Source organism: Xiphophorus couchianus, chromosome 12, assembly GCF_001444195.1.
Source record: "Xiphophorus couchianus chromosome 12, X_couchianus-1.0, whole genome shotgun sequence".
Classification (NCBI taxonomy): Eukaryota; Metazoa; Chordata; class Actinopteri; order Cyprinodontiformes; family Poeciliidae; genus Xiphophorus; species Xiphophorus couchianus.
In genome coordinates, this window is record NC_040239.1 from 29566008 (window position 1) to 29580048 (window position 14041).

Sequence of the window (14041 nt, forward strand, 5' to 3'; positions counted from 1 at the left end):
CCTTCGCAGCTCTTTGCTGCTCGGGCCTAATAATAATAATAAACAGTACAAAAACAATAGGCCTTCGCAGCGCTTTGCTGCTCGGGCCTAATAATAATAATAAACAGTACAAAAACAATAGGCCTTCGCAGCGCTTTGCTGCTCGGGCCTAATTAAAATCAAGAAAACCATGCATAAGGACAAGGTGGTCCCTAGTTGGATTTGGTACTGGGCCATCTTGGGCTGAAAGTTGATGATGTGTTTTTTTTATTTATTTATTTTTTAATTCTGTCATCAGAGCTCCTGCATTATGTCCAGGACACTCAGGTGAAGAGAGTTCCCTGATTACGACTCTGTAGTCAGTTTAATCCGCTGTGTGAGGGACCACAACTGGTTTGCTGTGTGGGGTATTAATTGTCATCAATTGGAATTTATTGTGACAACTATAAATCCAAATTTGTATCATGATACAAAGTTTAACACGATAATTGATAAACAATACGATAAATGCCCACCCCTATAAACAAGTGTACTAAAGTTTGCACTCTGTTCCTTTTGACTCATTCAATAACCAATCATGTGTTGTAATAGCATCCTCTCTGATGAGGCTGTTTATTAGGCATCACTATGCCTAAGTTATAGCCACATACTTTGTTCTCCAAGCTTACATATGTTAGCGCGTTTAGAGGAAGCTGTGCCGTTTAGTGACAGCAGGAGGGTAACTGGTGACAAAGATGAGCGTGCGAGAGCTTCCAGTAGGCAGTCACTGTTCTGCTGCATTACTCTTCAATGCAACTTCTTTCCGTTCCTCCTCACCCTCCCTCGTCCCTCTGCGCCGAGTAGTGATCTCCGCTCACTCTCGCTGCCTCTCTGTGATCCAAACTGCCACAGCGAATCTCTCTCTTCCATCAGCTTTCCTTTCTCCCCCTGGTGAGGATGACATCTCCAAATTTGATGAACCAGCGAAGCTCTCATTCTGGCTGGAGGCTTCCGAGGGAGACCCCACATGAACGGGCTCGTGGGACGAGGAGGAGCCACGTCTAAGGAGCTTCGTGGAAAACCTGTCGGCTCTGGACGGCGCTGGGTAAGTGCTCCAGCATGTTGGGATCGTGATGTGATGGAGGCTGAGCCCAGAGTTGAGAATCTGTACAGTGACGATGTACAGTAAAGCCGGGCAGCAGCGAGCCTACGCAGCAGCTGTACCTCACTGAGCAGGGCTTATAGCACTAGTCTTGGTCACGACACTGAAATGCTGTCTCTGTTTGCCCATCTGTCCTCACCGCTGATCACACACTCATGCAGATGGATGTCTCTCCCTCAAACCGTGTTCAAACTCTCCGTTTTTGGTCGATACTCATAATCTCTAATATGAGCTTTTATTTCTCTGCAGAATTATGATTAATTCATGTCAGACTGAGGAAGTTATATGTCAAACTTTACATGATGTGAATGTGGGTGTTCCAGATGATTTTAAGAAGTTCAGGTTCACAGATCCGACAACAAGAAGAAGGGTAAAAATTACAAAGTCAGTAAAGAGAAAAGCATAACAAGATAAAGACTGTGGCTGGAGAAAAGTATCGCTATGGAAACAGCAGGCAAGGGAAGAGGAGAGGTGAAGGAAGCTTGCTGAGTTTTTTTTTCTTTTTTTTTTTTTTCCCTGGCATCTGTTCAGCTGGATCAGGAAATACATTTCTGACAGGACTTTTTCACACAGAGCCAACTGGATATTTATTAAAAAGAGGTGAAATATAATGTGGAATTCATACCATGTAAAGAAATATGCCATAAATTCTGTGTGTGCTTATTCTGGCAATGAGGATTCCATCTAGAAATGATCTGATGACAGATTTATAGCTTTTGATAAACCAGTTGTAGGTAAGTAAGGATGGCTACTCGTTAACATGTCCATCTTTTGTCTGACTGACTTGTAAATGATAAAAAAAATAAGCAATAATGGGGAAAATACATCTACCTGAGTTCAGTCTGAAGGCAAACCTGACTTTTTGCAGAACCAGTCTGTTATGGTGTGAGCAGCAGCGATGTGAGAGAGAGATCTCCACTGCTGCATATCCGCAAGTGTCATTCTCCCAAAGCGCTTCTTCAGAAGCCCACACCGATCATCTTTGTCATCAGGGTTTGTGATATAATGATAGGCTGGATTTCTGAAGAGCTTTTCCAGACACTCTGCATACTTTTATAGATTGTGATATTCACTCAGCTCAGCCACGTCAAAAATAAATAATACTTCAGTGTCGAAACGTTGAAGTGGCTCTCTGCAGCACCGCCAGGCTCAAAGTGTTTGCACTCTAACTTGTTTTCTGGGACGGTGGCTGTAAAGGAGCACAGTCATTGGACTTCATGGAGATTAAAAGTCAATCAGCTGTCAGAGGCTCATTGTGGCTGTAGTTCTGGCTGAAGACAACCAAGTAGAAAGCAACATACTCTTACGGCTTGTCATAACATTGATTTTAGCTTCCTGGATAGCATTTATTTGTTTTGATACATTTTTAGTCTGGTGAAAATCAGCACCTTGTCCTACACTTTGCTTCATCCAAGTCTTCTGGACCCTGGGCTATTGAGAAATGATTACTTCCTGAAGGCGTAGACTCTGTTGATGTTTGAAACGACTAGATTTTTACTTTAGCTTGACCATTTCCTGCTTACACAAATCCACTTGATTCTTATTCCGCTTCACAGCTCAGTTCGGGCTTTCTCCCATCGAAGTGGATTTGCCAACCGAGCCAATCAGCGACCAGAAGGAGAAGTTGTGAACGATGACATTGATTTTCTGCGCTGTTTTCGAATTGTAGTCTGCCTGTAGTTTTAGCAATGGCAGAGGAGAAAGTGAACAAAGCCGTTCAGTTGGCCACTGTTCCAAATATTGAATGAACATCTTGCTTGGCGCAGCACTTCTCTCTTTGCAGTGGAGGATGATTGTTTACAGCACACACAGTAAGCTTCTTTGCGTCAAACTGCCGTATTGCATATATCACAAACATTGGTAGTTGGGTAAAACTTCACACCCCAGAGTCCAGGCCTCCAGATAGCAATAGTTTCTCAATAGCAAAGAGCTCAGACCCTCTGGACACAAAGTGTAGATTGAACAAGGTGCTGGTTTTTTACCAGCTTAGATTTTAGCCAGTCGTTAATGTTTTGCCAAGCTGAACAGAATAGCTGTTAAAATACAATGAAATATCCTAAACATCCCTCTTTCTCCAACTTTAACTGTTTAACACTTGAAAGTGTGACCAACATGGAGTGAGTGGCTTCATGCACATCCTCTGCTGCCATTGCTAAAACTACAAGCAGACTAAAACTCTACAACAGTACAGAAACTTCTAGTTTGTATTCATAACTTCTCCTTCTGTTCATTGATTGGCCCGGTTGAAATTCAGCTGGAGAAATTAATTTTAATGGGAGAAGTCCCAGAAAGATCACTAAAGGGAGATGAGAATTGAGCTGAATTGCATAGGAAGGCTAGTATAGTTTATCATGAGAGTCAAATAAAACTTGGAGAATATGGTGGCGGTTTTCAAGTGTTTATTGCTCAGGATATTAAACATTTTTTCTTGTTTTTTTCTTCATGGAGTAATTTAAGTATAGCAGGCCAATTTACTATGTTAATCAGTCAGGCTATCTGTTCCTGTTGTCAAACTTAAGAGGCAATTTGTAATTGTTTTGCCAAATGTGGTTTTATAGCAGCAGTACCTAAATACAAGGGCTGTTGTATTGTCGTATTACCGAGTAACTGTGACCCCAGTACTTTCCAGTAAATGTAGCCCACAGTCTACATTTACCATCCAGTTGCTTAGCTCCCCCTGCTGGTTTTGTCAGGCGTCAGAGTGCGTGAATTCAAACAGGAGAAGTTACACCAAGATAGACCTTGAAAATTAGTGTAACACACTCATCATTAAAAACAATTTCACATTTTTCACTGTTTGTGTCTGAGCTGGGAAAATATTTCATGCACATTGTAAGTGGTTGTAAGTAGATCAGCAATTAACGGCCATTTCCGTTGCTGCTTTGGAGGCATCATTAAACCTGGCCCTTGACCATTGCGTGCGGACTGCTGAAGAAAAAAATAAGTATGTGCTAAGCGTAATAACTCCCTGGTTATTCACTGATTTCTTTCTAAAACATTCAGGGACATAATCTAGGTTTTTCGATTTCAACGCCGTTACCGCCTGGCAACATTTTTCTGACAGGAATGAGTAAATGAAGTGTAACTGATAAAATAATTACCAGTGCCTAGCACCGCTCAGTCTATTTATAGTTTATAACTCTAAAACAGCTGATGCAGAATTTAGAAACACAAAGCAGGAGGCCATGGTATAAATCGGAGGTCAGGTCAGTGTAGGAGGATTTAACTGGAGGCGGGCCCCCAAATAAGATTCAGCTTAGAGCCATAAACAGCTCTGGACCAGCTGTGGGGGCTGATTTTATTAGTTTCTATGCATGCAATAACTTGTGCTTATTTTTTTCTTTGGTGACCTGAAATTTGTCTAAGCAACAGAATATATACGTATATACAGTATATACTGTATAATGTAAGGCAGCCTGATCAGGTTTGGTGAAGGGGTAGCAACAGGTGGGGAAAGAACAGCCTTAAATTGCTCTATGCTCCCTAAAACTCTGGCACTTCCTGCTATATATCAATAAAATGATTTTAACCAACTGGAATGTGTGACAGAAATGGCAAATCACATTTTCGCAGATTAACTTGTGTTAGATGCTTTTGATAAACTTAACCATATTGATTAGTAGCTTTGAAGATACGTCTGTCATGATGTTCGTGGTAATGATTTTTACCCCCATGCAGAACAGGCGGAGGTGGTGAGTGGATGGTTAATAATTTAATTGAAAAAATAATGAAAAACCTACGAAGCAGCAAGAAGAGCACAGAAAGCAAAAGCATACAGAGACCGGGTTCATGAGGCAAATGGAAGAATCCAGCTAGAATTGAATGAAGGAGATGTGGTTAAATACTGGGAGTGTGATTGCTGGAATAGTGGACTGGGAGTGATTACTGATCAGCTGTGAGGGTGGAGGAGAAGGCAGGCTGAGGGAGGAGAGAGAGAAATGGCACAAGAGAGCACGGAGAAGTAAACAGCAACATGGGAGAAGGGAAAAAGTAAATCTAACAATAACTAAGAATAACTGAACACAAGGAATGAACAGCAGGTCTGACCAAAACACACAAACAACTACATAAAGACAGAAACTCAGGCTACTCATGAATAAACAAGTAAGTGGAAAGTAAACACAAAACACCAAAGGAACCCAGGATCTGGACAACAACCTCCAGTACCATTCCCTACTGAATGGCCTTCTCCAGGCTAGTCCTTGTTGTTCCGACTGAATAAACATTGTAAGCTTGAAAGTTAAAGATGGCTGCTGGAAAATGTTGTGTTAGACCTTGGAATTTTGGCAGCTGAGTCCCGAGGATACCTGGTCTAGTAATTTGTCTTTGTCCACTGTAAGCAAGAAATGCCACAGCTTGTGCACAGAGGAGGTTCAGAAACTACATGAAAACTTGATTTTTAGAGAGGAATCTGTGCCACTACAGTGTTTCAACAAGTCTGTGATTCACTCCTGCCCACAGCCCGCACAGTAGCACTGGCCCTGGTCATCCAGACTGAATGTAGAGCAGCACAATGACTAGGATGCAACCTCTCTCCACTCCTCCTCCTCTTCAAGAACTCTGACTCACAGCCCAGCACATTTTAATCAACCCACGAAAAAAAAAAAGCTCCTCGACTGAGATGGAGCCCATAGTTCTTCTGGAAATGTGACTGTTCTGTTCTCGGTGCACTCTGATGACAAAGGAGTAAAATCTTTCAAATAGACTCCGAGCTAACTCGATCATTTTCTGGATTTAAACGTGTCTGAGTTCACTTTTGCATTAAAAGAGTCTGAAGTTTTTTTAGTTGCTATCGAGATTCAGATGTTGTCAGATTGGCAGGGATGCTGTCTTCCCTGCACTCATGTTGAGCTTTTTAAAAGAATAGTTATTTGCAACTGCTTTCAGAGAGTTAATTATTGCAGTGGAGGATCCCAGCTGCAGAGTGTGTTAGCACAGCTCATTATGGAGCGTTAGCTAGCGCAGGACTCTGGGAGGAAGACAGCCAAATCTGTTTGCCATCTGGTGCCTCATGCTCAGATGCTCCCCGCCCCAAACCACCAACTCTACCGATGGGGAAGTTCTCATCATTTTTAAGAAGTAAACAATCGTGCAGCTTTGTCAGCATGGCAGCATGAAAGTCCTGGCAAATGTATTTAAAGCACTTGGACATTTTTTAGATTATGTTCAGCTACAAACATCTATGCATTTTAGTGGGCTTTTGTACAGAAAGAAATACAAAGTTTGGCAAAATTATAAACAATTATAAAAAAAAATAATTCAGACATGTTTTCCAAAAACATTTTTCAGGTAAAAATCTTAAAAGGGTCTCCTGCATTTGTATCCAGACCATTTTGCTCCAATAGTGCAAAATAAAGTGTTAATCCAGTGCAAATAATTTTTTTCAGAAGTCTCCTAATTAGTCGACCTTTGTTTAATTTAATTTCAGTACAAATCCAGCAGTTCCTCAGAGGATCTTGGCGAACATGTCTGTCTAACTCTGTCTTGATCCGATAAGTATAAATAATGCTTATTTCCATTTTGTTGTCGTTTGTGTTCAGTTATGTTATAGTCGTGCGTTTCCATTTGCTATAGAAATGCGAAAATTGAAAGTAGTGATGCAGCACAGGATTGTGGGATTGTGTCACTGGAATAGATGATGCAATGTGGTTGTACAGAAAGCCATTAAAATACCATGTGAATGCACAGACTACCTTATTTTCTTATTTGGAATGAGTTTGAATAATATTCATAAGCACATTTTAATCCTATTAGTCTTTAATTTTCACAATGTACTTGGATTTTTTAAATATATATATATACCACATGTTTGGCATTAGCTTAATCTTTGTTAGCACATTAGCTCCAAACTAACCCTTGGTCATCTTTTTTCATGTCAAAGGGGGAGGGAAATACATATAGCCTGTATGATATCAGTAAATCTACGGTAGGTTATTGGGCATAATATTAATATCAGATATCTATAATGGCACACATTGTAACATTGGTGCATCCTTAATTTTGTCCATGCTTTATCAGTCATTACAAGACGGCTGCTCCTCCATCATGTCATGGCAGAACAGCGATCACACTGTGTGCTCTGTTGTTACTGAGCCTCTCAACTTCTCTCTTCACAAAGCATAATGTTTACTTCATTCATATCTAAGCAAATATTAGTAAACATCGTTCCCATCTCTCTCTGCGTGTGATATTCTAAGTTGCATTTATTTATAGTCTTACAAGTAAAGCTTCATAACAGAAGAGTCAAAAAAATGGTGAAGAATAAATGGTATGATTTTTTTGCTGCTGCAAACCCAGTCTTGCAGCAGCAGAAACGCATCGCTGTGCCTGAGTGGAGAACGTTACTGTAAGGAGGAGTAGGAGGCGAGCCTGAGCTTTTAATAGAAATTCTCTGTCGTTCATTCTTTCTGCCTGCTACTTGATCACAAAAGCTGCCAAATATATCCAGTGGTGGAAAGAGAGGCTGTTGTGTGAACACGAGCAGGCTATTCTTAGCCTCTGCTGAGATACACAACGATCACACTTTTAGTGGGAAAAATATGCGTCTCGACTGCTAAAGATTTCAGCTGTGATCGCTGTACCTTATAGTCATAAATCTGATGTGTCGACACACCAGGATGACAACAGTATTTTTTCCTGTTAAAATTTCAGAGCTTTGGCAAGTGCTTTTGTTCTTTTTAGAAACATTACCATTCATAGATTTTTTTTTCTTTTGCTTCATGAAACTTCATAATGCCTTTAAAAGCTAAGTGTGTCATCAAGAGCATTAATTAAGCCCTTCTGCCTGTCGTGTTCCTCGTCCTTTTCTCTCTCAAACAAATTTATTCTCCCTTCTTCCAGAGTACCAACGACAGCCATCAACTCTCAAGTTAAGACCATCTCGCTGGAAAAAACACAACTACTCTCACACTCAAAGTAGTCGAGAAAACCAAGCAAATGTCACAGGTATGTGATTGAGTCTTGCTTCTCTTGTTTTGAGGCGGAGCAGAATCACATTTAGTTCAGTTCTCTAGTTTTCCCTTGAGGTTCTTCAGGTATACCGGATGTAAATGTGTGATGTAAATTGTTGAAATCAACTTCTCTTGTCATCTAGAAATAAAATCTAATGGATAACATTGTGTGAATGTGTGCATGAAAGGGTGAATGACGGCTTTGGGACCACAGACTTGATAAAGTGTATCCAAATGCAGATCATTCACCAAAACTGCTTTAATAAGAGAGTGTGCAAAAGCAGGTGCATTTAATCAAATTAGTTGGTTATCATTATAACAAAGAATCACTATTGTTTTATGAGGCCATGATATATTATCCTGGCATATAAGCAACGTTTTTTTTTATTGTGTATACAGGTGCATCAAAAAAAAAAATTACCATCCATATTGTGAAAAAGTTCAACATTTCTTTAACCGGTTCAGAAAGTGAAACTTGTATATAGACTTGTTACACAAATATTTTAAGCATTTATTTGGTGTAATTTGTAGGACTATGGCTTATAGATAAGTCATCTCTAATGTTCCCTGTGGAACAATGCACATTGTCAGAATCAGTTCACTCCTTCTAAAGCTCCCTCATATTCTTGAAAGGATTTTGCTCGACAATCCTCTCGAGGCTGCAGTTTCTCTGTTGTTGCTGCAATTTTTCCTGCCACACTTTTGTCTTCCACTCAACTTTCTCCGAATAAGCTTGGTTACAGAACTCCCTGAACAACCAGCTTCTTTAGCAATGACCTTTTGTGAAATGTGTCAACGGTGTAGTCAGCAGTTTTCTCCTTGTTTGTGTCCTACTGACCCAGACTGAGACCATTTAAAGGCACAGGAAATCTTTTGCAGGTATTTTGAGCTAATTAGCTGATTGGGGTGGCACCATGAGTTTCCAATATTTAACTTTTTCACAATATTCTTTTTTTTTTGAGACTCTAAACTTTATTATGTATAAGCCACCATGTAAATTACAAGAGAGACTAAAATATTTCAGTCTACTTATTATAAATGTGTATAATACGAGTTTCACTTCCTGAAATGTTTGACAAAAAAATAGAACTTCTTCATAATATTGTAATGTTAGATGTGCCTGCTTAACGTTTGAGATCATTTCTGTCTGTTAGAGGTGTAACAATATGTCCAACTGAAAATGCACATTGGTTTCATGAGGACAGTGTAAGGTTTTAGAATATACAGTATACTGTATATACTGTATATATATATATACAAAAAAAACAACTAAACCTCAAGTTTTTATGTTTATTAACAGAATAAAGGTTTCACCAACGGTATTTTTGCAGAATCTGCAGTCGGTGTAAAATAATCCAGCCCAGGTTTGATGAGTTCACGTGTTTGAGGTTTTGAACTAGATATGCAGCCAGACTCATTAAAAACAACCATTTAGTTTTGTGTCGATGGGAAGCTCTGAAGCAGATGGCAACCTTTGCATTATTGATAGCTACACTGAAAAAAAAGAACTTAGGGGGTTATTACATTAACAAAAGAATATCATGTACTTTTAAATAAATAATTTCATGTTTCAAATGAAAACGTGATAAAATCATGTTGGATAAACAAGAAATTCAACAACTTAACGTTTATGAATTTTAATCATGTTGAGATAACATGATTCATTATAGTCAGACTGATCTCGCTCCGAGGAGGGTCTAGCGAGATCAATGGATCACGAGAGATTATGGAAGATCACGCGACATAACTGTTTTGCGCCTGGGAAAACTTCAAAGCGGTTTTAGTTGCACATTAAACTATAGATATTTGTTTTTCTCTGCAGGGCACTATTGGCATTTAAGAACTGCACTGTAACAAATGGCTGTAAAAACTACAGCATGAAAATACAGTAAGGCGGCTGGGTTTTGAAAATACAGTTCTGTTGTACCTTTTCTAATTGTTGAGTGTTCTTTCTACCCTTTCACCCAGTCCTGGCTTAAAACACTTAATGTAATGTAGTTTAAAAAATGTTTTTGAATTAACCTAATTAAATCATGGAAAGGATTTCCACACGATTAAATAGCTTTCGTTCAGCATGAAGCATATTTGTTGAGCTAATTTTCATGAGTTGGATCAACTTAATGAAGTAGTGTGAAGGTACCACTGTAACATAAGTTGGTTTCTCGGGCATGCTGTGGTGGTGCAGGGGGTTTAGCACGCCATACGTTTGGAGGCCTTAGTCCTCGACGCGGATGTCGCTGGTTCGAGTCCCGGTGACCTTTGCCGCATGTCCTCCACCCTCTTTCCTGTCTGCCTACTGTTGCAAAAAAATACGAGCCACTGGCGCCGCAAAAACTCTTCGGAGAAAAAAAATTGAAAAAAAAAAAAGTGCATTAATCTTAATCAAGTAAAGTAAATTATTTGGTCCAAAACATTGCAAACTATTTGGGCTGGCTCTTTTAAATTACATTGTGTCCAACTATAGTAAATGAGTTGAATCAACCTTAATAAATTAAATTGAGCCAACACGTTTGATTTAGAATCACCCATAGAATAACCATGATAACATAAGTTGAGCCAACACAATTGCTTTACATTGGAATAACATTTAATAAATTAAGTTGACCATGCTTAATCCCACCTTATTAACTAGGGCCTGTAATAATAGCTTAAGGTGCACTTCTATTATCAGATGACATTACGTGCTGGCAGCACTAAAGTAGCATTAAGGGACAGAAATACTTTGATAAGAAATATGGTGTCTTATTATAACTAGATTTTGCAATGAAGTCTTGCTACACCCTAATTTCAAAGCATTATAATCCAACAATATTGTTTTAGAAGGAAAATCTCCGACCTATGACCATGTTCAGCACCTGTGGCTTAAGTCATCATCTAAAACATCCCAACTAAGCAACAAGCAGTTAATCAGTTAATTGCATGATAAATTACAATAAGCTCTGATGATTAACATTTTTGATTACAGACCTCAAGATGCATTTTATTAATGATTTCAGTCGTTTGTGATTTTATTTCCGTGATTTAATTTGGTCTATTGTTTTTGGTTGTCATGTTTTATTTCGGATATTTAAAATGTCTTCCAGTTCCAGTGTGGAGTGTTCAGTACAAAGTTAAAGTTTATTAGTCTTTCAGAGTTCAAGCTTGTGTTGTAGATCATTATGTTAGTTGAAAATGGGATAAAAACCACAATTTATTATCCACAGAATTTGTTGTTGTGACAGCCTAATCCCAATCCTTATCTAAAATTAAATGTCTTTAAAATCATCAGAGCTACAGATTTTTCTTTTTTTTTATTTTCATATTTCATGTTGTGATTGCTTACTAATTCTTGCTTCCATTGCTGTGTTGACTCTTTGGTCTTTGTGTCTGAAAAGGCCACATTGTGCCTGCATGTGTTTGCAAGGACATGTTCTGTTCTGATTCTTACTGTGTGTTAGATCAGCCATACTGCATGCTGACTACTGTGATTATCTGTGACTGTGCTGTGATCACTGCTGTTTCCCTCCAGTCTACACTTCCACTCAGGCTATGCTCTGCTATAACAGCAAATCTCCCACTAATCCCAGTGACATATGGGGAACAACAAATACATATACCCAGACATGCGCACACAGTCGCATGTATTTTTGTGTTAGGCTGGTTTTGCTTTACAAAACTAAAAGGTTTGTCTGAAAAACCAGTGAGAAGTAATGTGTTGTCATTTCACCTATTTGAAACACATAATGACACCAAAGTGTTTCTTTTGTCTGGGAGAATATTGACGAAGATGAAACGTTTTCCTTCAGATGTAGGAAATCAAACAGCTTTTGAGAGGGAAGCAGCACCTGTCACATCACACCCCAAGCAACAGAAGGAGTTGCCGAAAAAAAGTCAATGTAATAACGGCTGTCCCAATCCACATTTAATTACCACGGCAACCAACTGCTATCCTAGCCAGAGGGTGGTGCTAACCTCTGCTGCTTTCATTACATCATCATGTAGGTTAGGCTCTTCATTCTTAATGAGATGTCGGTCTGCTCAGTTCTACCTTTGCTGAGCTCCTTTCAGAATGAGCTGTTTTAGGGCGTCCTGTCACTTTAAATCCAAGTAAACTGCTGCTGGCCACGCCCCCCAACTTAACGTCTGCCTTCTCACGCAATTATACAACCATATATCTTTGAAATGCAGAAGTGGAGCATCCAGCACAACCAACAAGAATGCAGCAAGTGGTTTCTAGATAAGTCAACAACAAAACACTTGTCTTTTTCAGCAGCCATTGTACAGTGCATACAGCGTAAAAACCAGCTGACCAAAGGTTCTGGAGCTCAGCTTGGGTTGCTAGGTGACAAGCAGAGCTACTTGGACTTTGCTTAGTTCCTGTTGGTTTGTGATGTTACATTCTGGAGAGTTTTGAAAGGGGTAATTTTACAAAAAACATTAATTTATTGCCAAAAAAAACCCTGGGTGTGTTTTTTTAAGTGCCTGGGCTGTTTTTAGAAGCAGCACAAACCCAAATGGAAGTACAAAAAGGTGCAACATGTGAGCATAATAGTTCCCCAATAGGTCCCCTTTGAATCAGAAATTCAACCCATCATTAGGATATCGCTCAACTTCTTTGCCTTGGAGAGCATCAGTCCGGTGTTCAGTGTGTAACTAAGTCTAAGTAGTTTGCTTTTGAACTGATCAAAACTAAAAACACTTGCATGAGGAAATGATGCGTTTTATTGCCTGGCGGACATACAATTGCATGGGAAAGCAGTGTTAGTAAGTTTGATGCCATTCTTTGCTTCCAGCTCTGCCAGGCACACCTCATCCCATGCCTCCTCACTAAGTCGGCTCCGTCAGTCTGTCTACCCCTCAGCTGACTCCCTCCATCATGACAAGACAGCCATCAACCTCCATACATCACTGAAGGCCACACTTATATCTGTGTCGTACCATCCAGGTTGAACAAGAGATCTCACTGGTCCAGAGAAAGATGTCTGACCTCGAGTCGGTTCTCCAGCAGAAAGACATCGAGCTGAAGGCCTCCGAGACCCAGAGGACAATCCTGGAGCAGGACTTGGCAACGTACATCACAGAATGCAGTGTGAGTGGCTGGGTAGTTAAAGAACAGACACCTTATGAAATCCTTTTTATTGAATTGGAAAACAAACCGGCACCATGAATTCAGTAAGGAAATTCTCTTTCAAAATGACTGAAGTTAATTGACTACATTTTGAAGGAAACCAGACTAGGAGCTGCATTTTGTTTTTAAAGACTCTTGCATTACTTTTTACCTACGTACAACAAACAAACAAACTCATCCGACTGATTTATGCGTTCATTTTAGAGTCTGAAGCGCAGTTTGGAACAAGCACGCATGGAAGTGACCCAAGAAGATGATAAAGCTCTCCAGCTGCTGCATGACATCCGGGAGCAAAGCAACAAGCTTCAGGAGATCAAAGAGCAGGTAGGACAAAAACACTTCAGCCATCAAACACTTTGGATTGAGACTGATAATGTGGGATAAACTACTATAAACTAGTAACATTGGTTTACTTTAGAAACTCTTTAATCTCCATGGCAACCATTCAGCTGTGCAAGCTTCTCAGAGCAGCCCTCTGTGAAGCCACTCTGCTCCTTCAGACTAGCCAGAAGCAATTAGCAAACATCTGGTAGAACTGCAGGTCTCATTATGAGCTGATTTTCATAATCAGCTCCTATAATGAAGCGCCTCATTATAGGAGCCACTTCTCAGTGCAACGCTGGTGTTGCTAAAGGATTAATAGAGGAGCCATGTTGTGATGACTTCCTGAAGAGCAAGAGCTTCTTAAAAAGACAGAGACCCAAGTTTAAGGTGTTAAATTACAAAGTCAAATATCTATAGCATTCTTATAACAACTGTAGGTATGGTTACTTGATTGTGCTATAAGACGGCACTATGTGGCTGGCAAACACAATACCTCCCCTTTAAGAAGTCTTGTTTTATGTCTGTCTTGTCAATAAAACG

The 14041-nt window shown here is 39.7% G+C and overlaps 1 protein-coding gene across 4 annotated transcripts in view; it reads left to right on the plus strand.

The window, feature by feature from the left end:
* Window positions 1-737: 737 nt before the first annotated feature.
* The window catches only part of citb (citron rho-interacting serine/threonine kinase b), a 72006-nt gene continuing 58702 nt past the window's right edge, over window positions 738-14041 (plus strand). For 2 of the 4 annotated variants that reach the window (XM_028033502.1, XM_028033503.1), the window contains exons 1-4: window positions 740-1063; window positions 7961-8065; window positions 12995-13138; window positions 13382-13501. In XM_028033502.1, coding sequence (XP_027889303.1) covers window positions 8057-8065; window positions 12995-13138; window positions 13382-13501 — 273 coding nt within the window. In that variant the 5' untranslated portion in view covers window positions 740-1063; window positions 7961-8056. Of the gene's footprint in view, window positions 1064-7960; window positions 8066-12994; window positions 13139-13381; window positions 13502-14041 lie in introns of all 4 variants that reach the window. The other 2 variants (XM_028033501.1, XM_028033500.1) reach the window with 2 other exon arrangements.